This window comes from Chelmon rostratus, chromosome 23, assembly GCF_017976325.1.
Source record: "Chelmon rostratus isolate fCheRos1 chromosome 23, fCheRos1.pri, whole genome shotgun sequence".
NCBI lineage: Eukaryota > Metazoa > Chordata > Actinopteri > Chaetodontiformes > Chaetodontidae > Chelmon > Chelmon rostratus.
Genome location: NC_055680.1, coordinates 19,514,968 through 19,536,061, shown reverse-complemented (window position 1 = coordinate 19,536,061; position 21,094 = coordinate 19,514,968). Strand labels below are relative to the sequence as shown.

General features: G+C 45.1%; 1 protein-coding gene across 2 annotated transcripts in view; it reads left to right on the top strand.

The window, feature by feature from the left end:
• The first annotated feature begins 907 nt into the window (after positions 1-907).
• LOC121626455 (voltage-gated potassium channel subunit beta-3) overlaps positions 908-21,094 on the top strand; it is a 25,283-nt gene continuing 5,096 nt past the window's right edge. The window contains exons 1-7 of one of the 2 annotated variants that reach the window (XM_041964981.1): positions 908-1,203; positions 14,597-14,640; positions 14,754-14,791; positions 14,924-15,003; positions 17,393-17,437; positions 18,211-18,255; positions 18,349-18,392. In XM_041964981.1, coding sequence (XP_041820915.1) covers positions 908-1,203; positions 14,597-14,640; positions 14,754-14,791; positions 14,924-15,003; positions 17,393-17,437; positions 18,211-18,255; positions 18,349-18,392 — 592 coding nt within the window. Of the gene's footprint in view, positions 1,204-8,529; positions 8,629-14,596; positions 14,641-14,753; positions 14,792-14,923; positions 15,004-17,392; positions 17,438-18,210; positions 18,256-18,348; positions 18,393-21,094 lie in introns of those variants that run through there. The other variant, XM_041964982.1, reaches the window with a different exon arrangement.

The window sequence follows — 21,094 nt, the reverse complement described above, 5'->3', positions numbered from 1 at the left end:
AAATCACTTTGACCTAATTCTTTGTCCGCAAATTATTAATTTAAAGTGTTAAAAAATGTAGGAGAAACCTCAATGTCAGATATTACACTTGACACATCTCTAGTGTTTAGCAGTTAGCATAGGCATCAATCCAAAGCAAATAAGAAAGCATTACACTTGTCCTTAGCATTCTTATCTGTCATTAGCACTAGCTTCACCATTAGCAGTAGCTTCCATTATTGTCACAAACCTTTAACATTATCCCCCATTTTAACTTGTGTGTTGGTTTCTTTGTTAGCGCTAATCTCTATATTTGTCCTTGTTATCTTTCACTGGTAGCATATAATGTTGTCGTCTTCTCCATTGTCATTTTACATTGTTTGGCTCTACTGTTAGCATAAGCTGCCTGGGCTTGTTTGAGAACGTCATTAGAATCAACCTCTGTACTTCTCTTTTTAAATTATTTCATCTTTCTCTTTAGTTTTTAATTGCATTTATTGACAACATTTTCCGTGTTAGTATTGCTCACCAATTTTAGCATGAGCCTCAATTTAGCTGTCATTGTTTGCTGGCATCATGTTAGCCCTCTAACATGATTTAACATTAATAATGCTAGCCCTCTGCTATTCACACTGCTAAAGTTAGTCCTCTGTTATTTTACATTGCTAATGCTAGCACTCTGTTATTTCACACTGCTAAAGTTAGCCCTCTGTTATTTTACATTGCTAATGCTAGCACTCTGTTATTTCACACTGCTAACGTTAGCCTTGTTATTTCACATTAACAACCTTAACGCTGTGTTATTTCACATTGCTAACGTTAGCCTTCTGTTATTTCACATTGCTAACGTTAGCCTTCTGTTATTTCACATTAACAACCTTAACACTGTGTCATTTCACATTGCTAACGCCCTGTTTGTTTGTCAGCCATGTTTGCGGGTCGAGCATCGGCGGCGGGCGCTGCTGTTGGGCCGGCAGCGGGAGGAAAAGGTGGGAAGTTTTCGGTGGAGGAGCTGTACGGGTTCAATAAGAAACCAAAGGTGAACAGGGGGAATTCTGGGAAATCAGAGAAAGGCGACGGGAAGAAAGAAGCAAAGGAGAGAGAAGAATCTGTGCTGGCGTCTCAGATCCTGGAGGCAGCAAGGAGGCTGATGGAGAGACGCCGACTGGAGATCTACCTGAAGGAGTGTGATGTCACCATGGAGCAGAGCAACATGCCATACAGGTGAGACCCAGGGAGACACACCTCCAAACACAGACTAATACTAATACCTCTACACACAATATTAATACGGATAAATTTATATCCAAACACATAACAATAAATAAATAAATAAACGTAGTAATAGAAGTTATAATCCCAGTAAAAATATATCCAAACACATTCATACAGTACAGGACGTTAGCTAGTGTTAACGTCAGTGCTAATGTTGATTAGCGTTAACATTAGCTAGTGTTAACGTTAGTGCTAATACCTCCAAACACAATACTAATATTTCCAAATGTAGTACTAATACCTTTAAACACATAGCTGTTACATTTAAAAGCAGTCCAGATAGATATACCGGATCGTATACTAATACCTCTAAATGCAGTACTAAATCATCAGAACACATTCAGTATTTCTAATGACAGGATTTGACTTTGTTGTGTCACCTGGATGTGACACTGAGGCTGATACCACGCCAACACATCCATGGCGTGTGAGGACACCCACGTTCAAACCGCCGTCGGGCCGCGGCTGTAATCGGATTGGATCAGGTCTGATTGGTCAGCAGTGTGTGAGCAGGCTGTAATGACACAGACTGACCAGCAGAGGACGCTGAGATACTTCATGAGACATCTGTGTTCTGCAGCGATGAGCAATGGGAACATCTCATCTCATCTCTATTAATAATATTCTCATTAATGTCCGTATGTGTTTTATTCTGAGGAGCGAGACAAAGCATGTCAACTGATTTAACTGGCCTGACGCCCACAATGAAGGGCTGGTCAGACTGGTCAGACTGGTCAGACTGGTCTCAGCTAACCTGATTCTGAGGGGCTCCTGAAGCTGCTGAGTCATGATTCTGACGTAAAACCTGTGTGTTACTCTGTGTGTGTGTGTGTGTGTGTGTGTGTGTGTGTGTGTGTGTGTGCATGCGACTAGCTGATGGCAATACTGGAGCCAATAACCTGATCAATATATCAGGTTTCACCAGCCAGACTCAGTGTTGAGTTTTCACTCTTTGTGTCACCACGGAGACGTATTGATCGTATTGATCAGAGCCCACACTGAACAGGCAGCAGTGTTAAAACACCTGAATCTACCTGTTGGGGGTTAAACGGGTAGAAGTTCTGGGATTTTAAAAGATAAAGAAAAAAATTTTATTTTTTATTCTTCAGTGATGTCATCACTGTGTCATCAGTAACACAAAAACAAGAAGACTTGTTTTATGTTTTCTTTTGCTCATTAAAGAAAATCATCTTTGCAACCAACACACACACACACACACACACACACACACACACACACACACACACACAGTCATACAGATTTAAAACCACATTATACGGCTTTAAAATTAATCTAAATTAAGGAAGGTGTGACTCAAGTAAAACATTTTTGGACCATTTTCCTCCTCATCACTTATTTTATTTAATTATTTTAATAATTTAATCTTTATTTAACGAGACTGGTCCGACCAGCTTCAGAAAGAAAGACCTCGTCAGGAGAACTGAACCTCGTTAGAAGAACTGAACCTCACTAGAAGAACTGAACCTTGTCAGAAGAACTGAACCTCGTCAGGAGAACTGAACCTCGTCAGTAGAACTGAACCTCGTCAGGAGAACTGAACCCTGTCAGGAGGACTGAACCCTGTCAGGAGAACTGAACCTCGTCAGGAGAACTGAACCCTGTCAGGAGAACTGAACCCGTCAGGAGAACTGAACCTCGTTAGAAGAACTGAACCTCGTCAGAAGAACTGAACCCGTCAGGAGAACTGAACCTCGTCAGGAGAACTGAACCTTGTCAGGAGAACTGAACCCGTCAGGAGAACTGAACCCTGTCAGGAGAACTGAACCTCATTAGGAGGACTGAACCCGTCAGGAGAACTGAACCTCGTTAGAAGAACTGAACCTCATTAGAAGAACTGAACCTTGTCAGAAGAACTGAACCCGTCAGGAGAACTGAACCTCGTCAGGAGAACTGAACCCTGTCAGGAGAACTGAACCTCGTCAGTAGAACTGAACCTCGTCAGGAGAACTGAACCCTGTCAGGAGGACTGAACCCTGTCAGGAGAACTGAACCCTGTCAGGAGGACTGAACCCTGTCAGGAGAACTGAACCGTGTGGAGGAGAGAAGCCGCCATGTTTAAACAGAACAAACGGTTTGAGGAGAGGAGGACGAGTCTGTGCAGCCACTGCTGCTGTAATCCACATCAGTGACAGCACACCTCCGCCCTCAGGCGTCTCTGTGCAGCTCTAATGGGACGAGTTGTGCGGACGAGTGTGCGATGGAGAGACGAGGAAGAGGAGGCCGAGGAGGAAGAGTGGGGGAGGGTCTGCAGCTCGAGATGATCTGCACAGAACGAGAACAACCGACAGAACCGTGTACAAAGTCAGCATGTGTAACCGAGTACATTTGCTCTAGTACTGAAGTAGTAATCTGAGGTACTGGACTAGTTCCATTTCCTTTCTGTCGCTCTCCACAGGAACAACATGACAGTACTACTACACACTTCAGATATATGGAAACATGTACAAATACTTCACAGTGTAGCACTGATACCTTCAAATACTTTCTACAGTTGATGGTGTCTCTTTCAGAAGAAGTATTCTACTTTTTACTCCACTACATTTATCAGACAGTTTTAGTTACTAGTTACTTTAGAAATGAAGATTGTTACGCACAAAACTCTTTAAACACAGACACCAAATACTCTTTGTCACCATCTGGTGGTTAACACATGCAACTGCCCCAGCTGGTTTACTATATATATATAAACACATTATATATAATATATACAGGCTTATATAAGTACAGTACATAGTGTATATACTCACAGTATACAGGCTTATATAAGTACAGAGCATAGTGTATATACTCACAGTATACAGGCTTATATAAGTACAATACATAGTGTACATACTCACAGTATACAGGCTTATATAAGTACAGCACATAGTGTACATACTCACAGTATACAGGCTTTTATAAGTACAGTACATAGTGTATATACTCACAGTATACAGGCTTATGTAAGTACAGCACATAGTGTATATACTCACATTATACAGGCTTATGTAAGTACAGTACACAGTGTATATACTCACATTATACAGGCTTATATAAGTACAGTACATAGTGTATATACTCACAGTATACAGGCTTATATAAGTACAGAGCATAGTGTATATACTCACAGTATACAGGCTTATATAAGTACAATACATAGTGTATATACTCACAGTATACAGGCTTATATAAGTACAGCACATAGTGTACATACTCACAGTATACAGGCTTATATAAGTACAGTACATAGTGTATATACTCACAGTATACAGGCTTATGTAAGTACAGCACATAGTGTATATACTCACAGTATACAGGCTTAAATAAGTACAGTACAAAGTGTATATACTCACAGTATACAGAACAGTGTGTTTCAGGTGTCCTGGTGGTTTTCACACGTATGAAATTTGTTTTTTTCCCAACAATAAACAGTAAGAAAAAAAAGTTCTGCAAGTGAAGAAACTTTAATAAAAATAGAAGTTTAGAAGAAAAAGATGTCAAACATGTAGAATGAAAACATGTTTAAAATGCTGATGAAGTATTGATGAAAGAATTTGCAGATGATCTCAGTGTGACGCGTCTGTGGAGTATGTACAGTATGTAGTATGTAGTATGCTGTATGTAGTATGTACAGTACGTAGTATGTAGTATGCTGTATGTAGTATGTACAGTATGTAGTATGTAGTATGTACAGTATGTAGTATGTAGTATGTTGTATGTAGTATGTAGTATGTACAGTACGTAGTATGTAGTATGTAGTATGTACAGTATGTTGTATGTAGTATGTAGTATGTACAGTACGTTGTATGTAGTATGCCATATGTAGTATGTAGTATGTAGTATGCAGTATGTTGTATGTAGTATGTAGTATGTAGTATGTACAGTACGTAGTATGTAGTATGTACAGTATGTAGTATGTTGTATGTAGTATGTAGTATGTACAGTACGTAGCATGTAGTATGTACAGTATGTTGTATGTAGTATGCTATATGTAGTATGTAGTATGTACAGTACGTAGTATGTAGTATGTACAGTATGTTGTATGTAGTATGTAGTATGTAGTATGTTTTATGTAGTATGTTGTATGTAGTATGTAGTATGTAGTATGTAGTATGTACAGTACGTAGTATGTAGTATGTACAGTATGTTGTATGTAGTATGCTATATGTAGTATGTAGTATGTAGTATGCTGTATGTTGTATGTTGTATGTAGTATGCTGTATGTTGTATGTAGTATGTAGTATGTTGTATGTAGTATGTAGTATGTAGTATGTAGTCTGTAGTATGCTGTATGTTGTATGTAGCATGCTGTATGTTGTATGTAGTCTGTAGTATGTAGTATGTAGTATGTAGTATATAGTATGTAGTATGTAGTATGCTGAATGTAGTATGTAGTATGCTGTATGTAGTACGTAGTATGTAGTATGTAGTATGCTGAATGTAGTATGTAGTATATACAGTATGTAGTATGCTGTATGTAGTATGTAGTATGTAGTATGCTGTATGTAGTCTGTAGTCTGTAGTATATAGTATGTAGTATGTAGTATGCTGAATGTAGTCTGTAGTCTGTAGTATATAGTATGTAGTATGCTGAATGTAGTATGCAGTCTGTAGTATATAGTCTGTAGTATGTAGTATGTTGTATGTAGTCTGTAGTCTGTAGTATATAGTATGTAGTATGCTGAATGTAGTATGTAGTATGCTGTATGTAGTATGTAGTATGTAGTATGCTGTATGTAGTCTGTAGTCTGTAGTCTGTAGTATGTTGTATGTAGTATGTAGTATGCTGTCTGTAGTATGTAGTATGTAGTATATAGTATGTAGTATGCTGTATGTAGTCTGGAGTCTGTAGTATGTAGTATATAGTATGCAGTATGCAGTATGTAGTATGCTGTATGTAGTATATAGTATGTAGTATGCTGAATGTAGTATGCAGTATGCTGTATGTTGTATGTAGTATGCTGTATGTAGTATGTTGTATGTAGTATGTAGTTTGTCGTATGTAGTATGTTGTATGTAGTCTGTAGTCTGTAGTATGCTGTATGTAGTATATGGTATATAGTATGTTGTATGTAGTATGCAGTATGTTGAATGTAGTATGTAGTATGTAGTATGTTGTATATAGTATGTAGTATGTTGTATGTAGTATGCTGAATGTAGTATGTAGTATGTTGTATATAGTATGTAGTATGTTGTATGTTGTATGCTGTATGTAGTATGCTGTATGTAGTATGTAGTATGTAGTATGTTGTATGTAGTATGCAGTATGTTGTATGTTGTATGTAGTATGTAGTATGTAGAATGCTGAATGTAGTATGTAGTATGTTGTATGTAGTATGCAGTATGTTGTATGTTGTATGTTGTATGTAGTATGCAGTATGTTGTATGTAGTATGTAGTATGCTGAATGTAGTATGTAGTATGCTGTATGTAGTATGTAGTATGCTGTATGTAGTATGTAGTATGTTGTATGTAGTATGTAGTATGTACAGTATGTAGTATGTTGTATGTAGTATGTAGTATGCTGTATGTAGTATGTAGTATGTAGTATGCTGTATGTAGTATGTAGTATGTTGTATGTAGTATGTAGTATGCAGTATGTTGTATGTTGTATGTTGTATGTAGTATGTAGTATGCTGAATGTAGTATGTAGTATGTTGTATGTTGTATGTAGTATGCAGTATGTTGTATGTTGTATGTAGTATGTAGTATGCTGTATGTAGTATGTAGTATGCTGTATGTAGTATGTAGTATGTTGTATGTAGTATGCTGTATGTAGTATGTAGTATGTAGTATGCTGTATGTAGTATGTAGTATGTTGTATGTAGTATGCAGTATGTTGTATGTTGTATGTTGTATGTAGTATGCTGAATGTAGTATGTAGTATGTAGTATGTTGTATGTAGTATGCAGTATGTTGTATGTTGTATGTTGTATGTTGTATGTAGTATGTAGTATGCTGTATGTAGTATGTAGTATGCTGTATGTAGTATGTAGTATGTTGTATGTAGTATGTAGTATGCTGAATGTAGCATGTAGTATGCTGTATGCTGTATGTGTGTAGTGTGTGTAGTGGTATGTATTTGTACACAGACTCAGCTGTACTGCGTGTCTCCACTCTGACTCCGATGAAAAGAACATTTCAGTGGGACAGGTTCAGCGTCGGTCTGAGTCTGAACACGAGTTCCAGTCACCTGCATCACCTTGTTTCTGTCTGACACACCTGTCCTGAGCTTTGGGCCTTTGTGGCCACAGCAGCGCGTTGAAAACGGGCATTTTCTTACCCTGAACTGCGCCTGGCAGGCGGTAGATTAAACAGCTGATGTGTGTTCAGGACTGAACTCACAGCTGTAACATCATGAACTGTTTCCTACACTCAACATGATCATGTGTTTTCTGCTCAGTGACAGTGCTGCTCGCTCTCCCTCTCTCTCTCTCTCTCTCCCTCTCTCTCTCTCTCTGCCTGTCAAATGCTCGCTCGCCCAGTGTGCAGCCGAGCGAGACGGGGGGGGAGGGGCTCTGTGTGTCTCTGTCAGAGGAGTCCAGAGGACGGACGCTCGCTTTGCTTTTGGAGATCCACTTCTGTCCTTCCTCCGCTGCTTTCACTCCATCTGTTTTCTTCTTCTCTTTTCTCCTGTGGACAGACGGACAGACGCTCTTCATCATCACCTCCACCACCCTCGTCACCTCCACCACCACCACCACCCTCCTCCTCCTCCTCCTCAGAGCTCCAGCTGCAGGACTGTCGGGCGGCATGATAGAGACTAACAGAAAGTTGTAGTGTGTGTGTGTGTGTGTGTTTCTGCTTGTGTGTGTGTGTGTGTGTGTGTGTCTGTGTGTCTGTGTTTCTGCTTGTGTGTCTGTGTGTGTGTGTCTGTGTGTGTGTGTGTGTGTTTGTGTTGTGTGTGTGTTGTGTGTGTGTGTGTGTGTGTGTGTGTGTGTGTGTGTGTCTGTGTGTGTGTGTGTGTGTGTGTGTGTTTTGTTGTGTGTGTGTGTGTGTGTGTGTTTTCCTGCAATGTGACTTTGATGGGCTTCAAACACAGTGAGACTCAAAGTTAACATCCCATTCATGAACTCTTTCCATCGTCACCATAGCGACCGGCGACCTTGGCGGCAGTGGCAGTTTCCAAATTATGTTCTGAGACTTTAAAACTTGTTACCGTAGCGACCAGGATGCAGGTGTCCATAGCTTGTAACGTTGGCGGGGGCGGTGGGGCGAGCGAGCACCCGATGAAGGATCGGCGGGTGGTGATGAACGCGAGCAACGCCCCCAGCTGTCAGTCAAAGGTCAGGGCGGAGCCATCAAACAGGCACACCCTGCTAGGCCACGCCCACATGAAGGAGGCCCTCGGTCGTCATAGCAACATGAAGTACAGGTGAGAGAGAGAGTGACACAGTGAGACGGTCACATGACCAGACAGGTGCAGTGAGTCGACTCAGAGTCATGTTTCATGTGTGTGTGTGTGTGTGTGTGTGTTGCAGTGTGTGTGTTGCTGTGTGTGTGTGTGTGTGTGATCTGAGCTGTAGAATCAAACTGATCACTGATATTGATTACCTGTCATGTATTGATTACGTATTGATGATGAACGCCTTGTTGAACCTGTTCGAGTAGCGTGGACTGACTCAGGTTAAATATTCATGGTCTGAACTCAGATATTGATACTCAGCCTGCAGGACACTCACTGATATTGATGACCTGGTTTCAAACCTGATTCCTAAAAATTTACCTGGATTAAATATTGATGACCTGGACTTGGACTGAGACATGAATATTGATGACCTGGACTTGGACTGAGACATGAATATTGATGACCTGGACTTGGACTCTATCACTGCCCTGAACCTCGACTTGGACATGAATATCTAGGACTTAATCTGAGACTTGTGGATCTTCGTAGTCGTTCTTCTTCATCTGCTCTTCGAAGTTTTAACCAGAACTTTTAATCAGACGTGATTCGAGGGGGGCGCCTCAGTAGTACCCTCAAACAAAAGTGCTGATGTCTCCGACCTCGACAACTACGTCGAGTATCTGAACTTTATCGGCAAAATCCTTGAACCACTGGTCAGTTTACAGCCGCACACCTTTATTGTACAGTCAAACCCCCCCACCATCAGAAAGCCGCCACAGGGGTCCATCCTCGGGCCACTTCCATGTACGTTTTCCCCAGGCTGCAGCTCAGCCCAGGCCCCGGTACCCCTCCTAGATCAGTTCCTAGACCTGTTCTCCACTTCCACCAGTGACTCTGACTGTCCTGCTGTTCTTATGGTATCAGTCACGTGTGATATTGATCACCTGGTCTCAAACCTTATGACCTGGATGAAATAGTTCTGACTTGGTTTTGGATTCTGGAATGAGGATCGATGAACTGAACTGGGAACTGGACCTAAATATGGAGGACTTCATCTCTGATGGTGTCCAGAATACTGCTGACTCGGACTTGAACTCCAGCATGAATTCAAAGATGAACATATCGAAGGTTTCCAGCCCTGATTTCCAGAAGAGCTGCGGCTCTGTGTTGTGATCACCTGCTGACCCCCTCTGACACACACTCACCTGAAAACACTTTATTTACTGTCTGAGCTCATCAGCTTCATTGATCTTTGTAAATATCTGCTGATCCTGGATCTGATGCAGCAACACGTTTCAAACAGGAACACAGTGCAGACTTCAGGAATCAGGGTTGTTTTGGACATGACATGGACCAGTTGGATACTGATTCCTTAGACGTGGCTATCAGGGACTCTGTCTGCAGATGATCTTCTTCATCATGGACCTGGACACGGACTCAGACCTGAATACAGAGGACTTGTACTGGACTGGACTGTAGATGAGGATTCGGGTTTTGGTGCCTCAGACGATGTTTTCAGAGCGATTGTGAAAATGTTTCATTGTGGACGGAGGACCAAAACAGACTCTCTGCCTGTCTCTCTCTCTCTGCCTGTCTCTCTGCCTGTCTCTCTGCCTGCCTGTCTCTCTGTCTGCCTGTCTCTCTGCCTGTCTCTCTCTCTGCCTGTCTCTCTGCCTGTCTCTCTGTCTGCCTGTCTCTCTGCCTGCCTGTCTCTCTGTCTGTCTGTCTGCCTGTCTCTCTGCCTGTCTCTCTGTCTGTCTCTCTGCCTGTCTCTCTGTCTGCCTGTCTCTCTGCCTGTCTCTCTGTCTGTCTCTCTGCCTGTCTCTCTGCCTGTCTGTCTCTCTGCCTGTCTCTCTGCCTGTCTCTCTGCCTGCCTGTCTCTCTGTTTGCCTGTCTCTCTGTCTGCCTGTCTCTCTGTCTGCCTGTCTCTCTGCCTGTCTCTCTGTCTGCCTGTCTCTCTGCCTGTCTCTCTGTCTGTCTCTCTCTCTCTCTGTCTCTCTGCCTGTCTCTCTCTCTGCCTGTCTCTCTGCCTGTCTCTCTCTCTCTCTCTGTCTCTCTGTCTGTCTCTCTCTCTCTCTGTCTCTCTGCCTGTCTCTCTCTCTGCCTGTCTCTCTGCCTGTCTCTCTGTCTGCCTGTCTCTCTGTCTGCCTGTCTCTCTGCCTGCCTGTCTCTCTCTCTGCCTGTCTCTCTCTCTGTCTTTGATGTCTAAAACTGTAAAACTTAAAATACAGTTGAATCATCAGTTGTTAGTATTTTTAGCTCCTCTGTCAAACTGTCCACTGCTGCTTTTTGTTGTTTTTCATCCTTTTTGTCAACCACACACACGCACACACACACACACGCACACACACACACACACACACACACACACAGATGGTACAGTACATACATTAGGAAATAAAAACAGTTGGTGGTGTGAAGCTTACGTTTAAAGGTTGGTGTGTGTGTGTGTGTGTGTGTGTGTGTTTGTTAATCACAGGGATGGATTATCACACACACACACACACACACACACACACACACACACACACACACGTACAGTGAGCAGTCTTTGCTGTGTAACCTTTGACCTCTGCAGAATTATCCAGAGAAAGGTCTTGATGAATATATACTGTGTGCGTGTGTGTGTCACTGTGTGTGTGTGTGTGTGTGCGTGTGTGTCACTGTGTGTGTGTGTGTGTGTGTGTGTGTGTGTGTCACTGTGTGTGTGTGTGCGTGTGTGCGTGTGTGCGTGTGTGTGTTAATTAAAGCCAGTGGTTTCATTACGCACTGCTTTAATCCCATAATCACCCACCGCTGATGTGTGATTGGTTGACAGATGATTGGTTAGCATCCGGCACTCTGATTGGATTAAAACCTGTGACGTCACTCAGTTCACTCTACTCACTGCAATTGTTAATATTTGTCTGTGATCTGATTGGTCAGAATGATAAGATAAGATAAGATAAGATAAACTTTATTAATCTCCAGATGGGGAAATGTTGATGTTTCAGGCAGCATGAATAAAAATAGCGAACAGCAGAAGCAAAGGAAAGTTAAAATAAGAAGCTGGCTGTGTGCTGTTTATGTACATTTCATACGAAAGAATCGGAAAGTATGGAGAAATACTGAAACAGTCACATGGTTGTTGTGGATGTGTCACATTGGAAATAAAAATAGATATACATAGTGTATGTAAAGAAAGGGAATGTGATAGTGCTCAGGTTAGAGCATGTGTGAGACAGAGGGATGAAGGACTTGTGGTAGCCTTCCTTCTTACAGGGTGGATGCAGCAGTCTGATACTGAAGGAGCCCCCACTGTGTCATGCAGGGGGTGGGAGGGGTTGTCCATGATGGATATCAGCTTGGCTAACATCCCCCCCTCACCTACATCCTCAGTGGTGTCCAGAGGACAGTCCGTTCAGTCTCTGTCTGTCCCTCTCAGAGCTTCCACAGCCCCAGCAGACCACTGAGTAAAAGACTGCAGATGCAACCACAGAGTCATAGAAAGTCCTCAGTAATGTCCTACAGACTCCAAATGACCTCAGTCTTCTCAGCAGATGGAGGCGACTTTGGTCCTTCTTGTACAGGACATCAGTGTTAGTGGACCAGTCCAGTTTATTGTTGAGGTGGACACCCAGGTCTGTGTACACCTCCAGGATCTCAATGTCCAAACCCTGGATGCTCACCGGTGTAGTCTGTGGTGCTTTCCTGCAGAAGTCTATCACCATCTCCTCGGTCCTTAGGCTGGTGTCGATGTGCAGGTGGTTTAGTCCACACCAGTGGACAAAGTTAGTGATGACTTCCCTGTTTTCAAATCGTTCCCCTGTGATACACATCCAACAATGGCTGTATCATCAGAGAACTTCTGGAGGGGGCAGCTGGTTGTGTTTTGTCTGAAGTCTGATGTGTAGAGGGTGAAGAGGAAAGCAGAGAGGACAGTACCCTGTGGAGCCCCGGTGCTGCAAACTGCCACATCAACACACAGTCCTGAAGCCTCACATACTGAGGTCTGTTGGTGAGGGAGTCGATGGTCCGTGCAGCCAGGTGACAGTCTACTCCGGCTCCTTCCAGCTCCCCCCTCAGCAGTGATGGCTGGACTGTGTTGAAATCACTGGAGAAGTCAAAGAACACGATCCTCACTGTGCTCCCAGTTCTCTCCAGGTGGGAAAGAGATCTGTGCAACAGGTAGATGACAGCTTCTACACCAATGCCTGGTTGACATGCGAACAGTAGGGGGTCCAGCTCGCTGCTCAGTAGGTGAGTGAGTATAATCCTCTCCAGGCTACCGGCCTGGAATTCTTGGGCTCCCTGGGATGGGTCTTTGGCAGTGGAACCACACACGAGGTTTTCCACAGGTCAGGAACTCTCTCCAGACTGAGGCTCATGTTGAATATGTGCAGAACGACCTCACAGAGCTGCTCCTGTAGCTCTCCTTACCTCTCCTGATCGCTCCTTCAGCTCCCTCTGTACCCTCTTCAGTTCAGTTCTGTCCCCAGACTTAAAACCCTTTTCTTCTCGTTCAGGGCTTTCAGTTCAGGGTTTGTTATTTAGGAAACAGCGTACCTTCCTGTCGGCACAGTGTTGTCCACACAGAAGTTAATGTAGTCCATGATGCAGGTTGTCAAACTGTCGATGTCCTCCCCATGAGGACTGCAAACCCTTCACAGTCGGTGGTGTCAGAACAGTCCCTCAGTGCCATCCTGGACTCCTCTGACCATGTCTTCACATACCTGATGGTTGGCTGTTGTTTAATCACCAAAGGTATGTAGGCAGGGAGCAGATGAACCAGGTTGTGATCAGATCTGCCCAGTGGGGGGAGGGGTGAAGAGCCGTAAGCATCCTTGGTGTTTGCATACAGTAAGTCCAGTGTTTTATTGTCTCTGGTGTGACATTTGACATACTGGGTGAAGGTGGGGAGAGCTGAAGACAGGGAAGGGTGGTTGAAATCTCCAGAGATGAGGAGGAAGGCCTGGGGGTGCGATGTCTGCAGCTGTGAGACCACGTTGTGTAGGAGCTCACATGCTGCTGCCGCGTCGGCCGAGGGGGGGATGTTCACTGTTATCGCATGACATGCGAGAACTTCCTGGGGAGGTAGTACGGCCGAATGCTAACAGCTAGCAGCTCAATGTCTCTCGTGCAGCGCTGCTCTTTTGCACCGATGTGTCCTGGGTTACACCGTCTGTTGTTCACAAACATCGCTGTGCCTCCACCCTTGAACATGAAAATTGTCCAAAGTGATATGAGTGTCCAGCGTGAGTTCGTTCAGCCGCGTCTCCGTGAAGCACATGACGCTGCACTCCCGGTACTCCCTCTGCAGTCCGGTTAGCGCTGTTAGCTCTTTCATCTTATTAGGGAGAGATCTCACATTTCCCATAATAAGAGACGGTATGGATGGTTTATACCTTCTTCTCTTGTTCCGGCACTTTGCTCCAGCTCTGCATCCCCTTCTCCGCCGCCGTACCTCCACCGGGATCTCTGGTCTTTCCACTGGGCGTACGCTCATGTTGCACATGGCTAACAGCCGTGGCTGAATGGATCCTCTGACTAATCTCACCAGTTGTACATCCACAGGAATGCACGATTGACCGAGACTAGTGACTGAAAAACACAAAGAAAAGCGGTTGGAGCTGCTGTAGGAAGCTGCCACTCGTGCAGCATCATCTCACTACTAGAAAGCATCCTGACTGATGCCGGCAGTAATATTGATCGATCGGTTGTGACAGTTAGCGTTTGAAGGCTAAAGGTTGCACCATGTAGCCAAAGAACAGAAGTGACTGCAGCAGGTCTGTCAGCAGGGTTCAGTCAGCTAACGGAGGGTCAGTCTTCACTTCCCAGTTATTTCACTGATTGACTTAAAGCTATCGACCACCAAAGGATCCCCCTCTAACGCGGCGAGGCGGGACTGAACCTGGTCCTGAAGACAGAACTGATTCTCTGCGTTCTCAGCTTTCACACTGACGCCGTGCTGCTGCACTCCGTCATTGATTAACTGATTGATTTGTGTGCTTTGCAGGAATCTTGGGAAATCTGGACTGAGAGTGTCCTGCTTAGGACTGGGTGAGAACACACACACACACACACACACACACACACACACACACACACACACACACACATACTTACATACTGTATATACCACACAGTCAGTGATGTTCTTTCTCTTTTCACAGGAACATGGGTGACATTTGGCTCTCAGATCTCTGATGAGGTACTGTGTGTGTGTGTGTGTGTGTGTGTGTGTGTGTGTGTGCTCGCTGAACGCATGAACAAACAATTACATAACCATTACTAGAGGTTTCTGCACACATTAATGTGGGTTACTGCCTGTGCGTGTGTGTAGATGGCGGAGAGTGTGATGACGGTGGCGTACGACAGTGGAGTGAACTTGTTCGACACAGCAGAGGTTTACGCCTCAGGGAGGTACAGTACAAACTGTCTGTCTGACTGTCTCACCTCTCACTAAGTGTCTTTCCATCTGCTTTGATGCACATTTTCAATTTGCTGTGCAGAGAAAAACAAAGTGGAAGCAGTTTGAAGCCTCATTCAGACACGATGAAGCTTACAGAGGAAGGTGACCAGTGAAACCTTCACTGAGCTCCTCAATAATTGAACTCCAGGATCTGCTCTCTAACACCAGGACTGAAGCCCCCTCAGGGGGGCGCCAGAGAGCTGAGGGGAGGCAGAGATACTGCAGGAGGTGAATCAGAGTCTAAAGTCTCCCTCCTCCTCATCCTCCTCCTCCTCCCCAGAATCAGTCAGCTGTGAACACACAGACATGTTGATGTCATTCAGTGTGACATCACTTCCTGTGGAGATCATTATCTCTGATGTCCAATCAGAATAAACCTCCAGAAATCCAGAAATCAAGATTCAAGAGATTCAAGATTGCCTTCATTGTCATTGAGCATGGACAAGTTGCAACCTCCGTGTTAGAAAGAAAGATAATAAAATAAAATACAGATAATAGTACACATGCAGTAAAAATATGCATAAATGCAATAAAAATACACTAAGATGCAGCTGAAATATACTAAATGTGTATACTGAGATTCAGCTGATGTTTAGTTAAGTGTGTGTGAACTTAAATGTTAAGTACACAGAAGCTGCAGGTGGAGGTGGAGGTGGAGGTGAAGGTGTAAAGTGCGGTGTGCAGTGGTTCACAGTTCACACAGTCTCTCTCTCCAGTGGGGGGCTGCTGGGGGTGATAGCTCTGACAGCTCTGGGGAAGAAGCTGTCCCTCAGTCTGTTGGTGGGGGTGCGGATGTTCCTGTACCGCTTTCCTGATGGAGGCGGTACAAACAGTCTGTGGCCCGGGTGGCTGGGGTCTGTGGCGATGGATCTCGCCCTCTTCCTGACCCGGCCTTCATATATAGAGTCTAGGTCAGGGAGGGGGCAGCCCACGATGCCCTGTGCAGTTTTAACCACCCGTGCCAGTTGTTTCCTCTCCTGTGCCGTGCAGCTGCCGTACCACACTGTCACACTGAGGCAGAGGATGCTTTCAGTTCTGGCCCTGTAGAAGTTAACGAGCAACCGAGAGGAGAGTCCAGCCCGTTTCAGCTTCCTGAGGAAGAAGAGCCTTTGTTGTGCCTTCTTCACCAGGCGGGAGGTGTTCATGGACCAGGAGAGGTCAGATGTGATGTGGAGGCCCAGGAACCTGATGTTGTCCACACGCTCCACCACTTCTCCGTCCATGAGGAGGGGGGCGTGATCCGTCTTCCTGGACCTCCTGAAGTCCACAATGACCTCCTTGGTCTTCCCTGTGTTCAGCACCAGGTTGTTGGCTGAACACCACTGGGTGAGCTGGTGTATCTCCTCTCTGTAGTGGGTCTCGTTGTTATCTGAGATGAGACCCACTACTGTAGTGTCGTCCGCAAACTTCACGACTGTGTTGGGGGGGTGGATGGCAGCACAGTTGTGAGTGAACATGGTGAAGAGGGCCGGGCTGAGCACACAACCCTGTGGCGTGCCCGTGCTGAGGACCAGAGGGGATGATGTGATGTTCCCTATTCTCACCACCTGAGGCCTGTTGGTGAGAAAGTCTCTGATCCAGTGGCACAGAGACGCATACTGCATACATACAGAACTGTTAGCATTAGCCCGCGGTGGGATGTAAGCGGCCACAATAACAACGGACGAGAGTTCTCTAACCAGCTTGAACAGTCGGCATTTCACCACCAGGTATTCCAGATCAGGAGAGCAGAACGTGCTGACGGTGCGTGTGGCTGTACACCAGGCATTGTGTACATACAGCGCCAAGCCTCCGCCTCTGCTCTTACCTGAAGCTGCAGTCCTGTCCGCCCGGAACAGAGAGCGCCCCGCTATCCCCACCGCTGCGTCCGGGATGTTGTCGTCCAGCCAGGTCGCTGTGACAACGGTAACACAGCTGTCCATCCGGCAAGAGACCATCCTTAGACGGACCTCGTCAATTTTGTTGGTGAGAGACCTGGCGAGACTGGGGAGAGCCGGTCTGTGAGGGTTAGCATGTAGCCTAGCACGCAAGCTCTCTTGCCACGCACCCTCCTCCGTCTCCTTGGCAGCAGTGGGGGGATGGTGGTGGGCTCTGGGGTCCGTAGGGGGTGTGTGGAGCTGAACTGTCTCAGAGCTTCCAGAATGGTGGTGAACGTGGAAACGAGTAAAAACAAACAAACAAAAACGTGAACACGGAGCTACGAGCCGCTGCGTCTGCACGCGCCGCCATCTTGGTTCTTAAAGTGACCACACCTCCTCCTCAGACAGTCTGAATGGAGCTTCAATAAAGAATAAATGAAATCCAGTTCATGTGTGGTCAACATGTCTGTCTGTGTCTCAGAGCAGAGACGACTCTGGGAAACATCCTGAAGAAGAAAGGATGGAGGTAAACTGCTGTTTTCTGCCTGTCTGCCTGTCTGCCTGCCTGTCTGTCTGTCTGTCTGCCTGTCTGTCTGTCTGTCTGCCTGCCTGTCTGCCTGTCTGTCTGTCTGCCTGCCTGTCTGTCTGTATAAATGTCTGTGGAAAGCTCGTATCTCCAGATGTTTGTGATAAACTGAAGGATGAAGTTTTCCTTCATGTCTTCTTCAGCTAAATAAACTGTTTAAAAGCCTCTTGGATCAGCTGGAAATGCATCATCACAGAGCTGAAAACAGGCTGTTTTTCTGAGATACGAGGTTCTCACAGGACAAACATGTGATGATCTTATAGAATATGAAGCATCGCTGCAGATTAAACCAGCCGACAGGATATAAAGTAGTTCAAACATCCACATTAATGCAGCAGGAATATTAATCCACAAACATGATGATAGAAAAACACTGACAGGAGTGGAGTATTTTCACAGTAGTGTGAGTACTGTTACTGCAGTAAAGGATGTGAATACTTCCTCCACCGCAGGTGAAGCCCAGAGCTCTTTGTGTATCAGGACGTTTCAGGTATGTTTTCTTTGAGGGCGCCGTCAGTAGAAGGAGACGGATCGGATCTGATCCACAGCTCACATACTGAGAACGATGAACCATGACTCAGCAGTTTTTCCCTCCATCAGTCTCTCTGTCTCCTTCGTTACGTCTCATTAATCTTCTCTCCGTGCTTTCATTCAGACCTCCGCCTCTCCTCCGCCTCTCGCGCTAACCGATGCTGTGTGTGTGTCTCCTGCAGGAGGTCCAGCTATGTGGTGACCACTAAGATCTACTGGGGAGGCCAGTGAGTGCTGCGGGACTTACACACTCTGTGTTTTCTCTGCGCACTGTGCGTGTTAGCTCGGTGTGTATGAAGTGTGTGTTTGTGTGTTCGCAGGGCGGAGACAGAGCGAGGGTTGTCACGGAAACACATCATCGAAGGTAAAGCTTTAGAGAAAATGTCTTGCGTGTTTTTATGCATTTCTCGACATGATGTTTGTGACTGATGATGTGATTGGAGGATTGCTGGTGAAATGCACTCTGGGAGTCGTTCCTCGTGCTGCAGTGTGAGTGTGACTGACTGTCAGGAACATGTTTCTGACGGTTTGAGTTAAAGCATCAGGTGTGTTGGTGGAAATATAGAAACAGTCAGTGACTCGATTTCACTCAAACTTTATTCAAACTGCACTTTCAAAACAAAATGACGACAAATGAGGCGTTTAAATCAAATCTGGAAGTAAAAACTGAGTGACAACCAACAAACAGCTGTTTGTTTCAAACGTGATGCTGCAACTTTATCGTCAACATGTTCACGAACAGACACACACAGCAACACACACAGTAACACACACAGCAACACACACAGCAACACACCCAGTAACACACACACAGAAACACACACAGCAACACACACAGCAACACACACAGTAACACACACACAGTAACACACACAGCAACACAGCAACACAGAAACACACAAAGTAACACACACACACACACAGTAACACACAGACACACACACACAGCAACACAGAAACACACACAGTAACACACAAACACACACACAGTAACACACAGACACAGTAACACACACAGCAACACACACAGTAACACACAAACACACACAGCAGCACACAGACACAGCAACACAGAAACACACAAAGTAACACACACACACACACAGTAACACACAGACACAGTAACACACACAGCAACACAGCAACACAGAAACACACAAAGTAACACACACACACACACACAGTAACACACAGACACACACACACAGACACAGTAACACACACAGTAACACACAAACACACACAGCAGCACACAGACACAGCAACACAGAAACACACACAGCAACACAGAAACACACAAAGTAACACACACAGCAACACACACAGTAACACACACAGCAACACACACACACAGTAACACACACAGCAACACACACAGCAACACAGAAACACACACAGCAACACACACACACAGTAACACACACACACACAGTAACACACACAGCAGCACACAGACACACACAGCAACACAGAAACACACACAGCAACACACACACACAGTAACACACACACACGGGTGGTGGGTGTCCTCTGTCACTTGTTGGAGGTCGTCGAGGCTTTAAGAGGCTCAGTCACACCAAGACTGGATTAGGAGTTTAACACACACACACACACAGATCAGTGTGCAGCATCAATCATCCATCCTGCTGGAAGCTGCGAACAGCTTTGTTGACTTAAATCAGTCTGTGAAATGCTAAAAGCTAAATTTAACCCTCAAAGAATCCCAGAAACTGATCCTGATACAGCAGAAACATGAGAGTCCACATGCTGTCGTACTGAACAGCTACAACGTCTGCGCTCACGTTAGCTCACGTAAGCTCACGTTAGCGCACGTTAGCTCATGTTAGCGCACGTTAGCTCACATTAGCGCACGTTAGCTCACATTAGCTCACGTTAGCTCACGTTAGCGCACGTTAGTGCACGTTAGCACACGCTAGCTCATGTTAGCGCACGTTAGCTCATGTTAGCACACGTTAGCTCACATTAGCTCATGTTAGCGCACGTTAGCTCACGTTAGCTCACATTAGCTCACGTTAGCTCACGTTAGTGCACGTTAGCTCATGTTAGCGCACGTTAGCTCACGTTAGCAGACCACAGGCCGGTACTAAAGGCTGCTGCAGGAGGTTCTTTTGAGTCCTGGGACCAGTTCATAGCGCAGAGTCTGATGATCGTAGTGGACGTTCTCACAGTTCGACAGATGTTCTGCTCTGTATGGGGTTCCATATCATTAGATCTTTAAAAGCCAATGACAGACACAGCGGCCAGTGCAGAGACGGGAGCGCTCTGGTGGTGGTCTAGCTGCTGCACTTCCTTCTAGTTGAAGCCTGTACATGAACGTGTTAGCGTCGGTGCTACAGTTACCTGTCGTGAGAGATGAAGGCAAGCGACAGATGGAGTCCCAGATATTTCAAAGATTGGAAATGTTCAGGTTTTGAAATACTATCAATGTGGTTTTTGAAGTCCAGAGTAACCCCTCAACTTTTAACTGTTGGCTTGACAGAGTACCCAGATGATGTAAGATGTTCTTTCTTTTCACATCCTTTGGTATTTGAAGAAGTTCACTTTTATCTTCATTTAACTGGGGATCATTTTCACTCATCCAGGTTTTGACATTGGTCAGACAGCTGGTTCGTTATTTCAGGCACTGGGAAACATCTGGTTCAAAGGAAACAACTGGGTGTCATCTGCATAACGGTGGACGTCGATTTAATGTTCTCTGATTATTTCAAGTGGCAGCTGGAATAGAGGAGAGAATAGCAAAAGGAGTTAGAGCCCTGTCCTACACCGACATGTCAACGTCTACCTGTTGAATATGACTTAAAGCAGGTTAGCCCAGGTTAGCACCAGAGAGACCAGCATCATTTTCAGGGCGACTGGTGAGGTTGTTTGGATGTACTGGAGTATAATCAGTGTTCACTGTGATGCTGCGTGGTGTCAAAGTTCATGTAAACCCTTTCAGTCGCTCTAATCTTCAACACACAAACGCTGTCGCTGTTCATCCTTCACGAGGTCGACAAAAAGTCTGAGATCATTCCTGATGACAGAGCTGTCAGCACATCAAGAGGC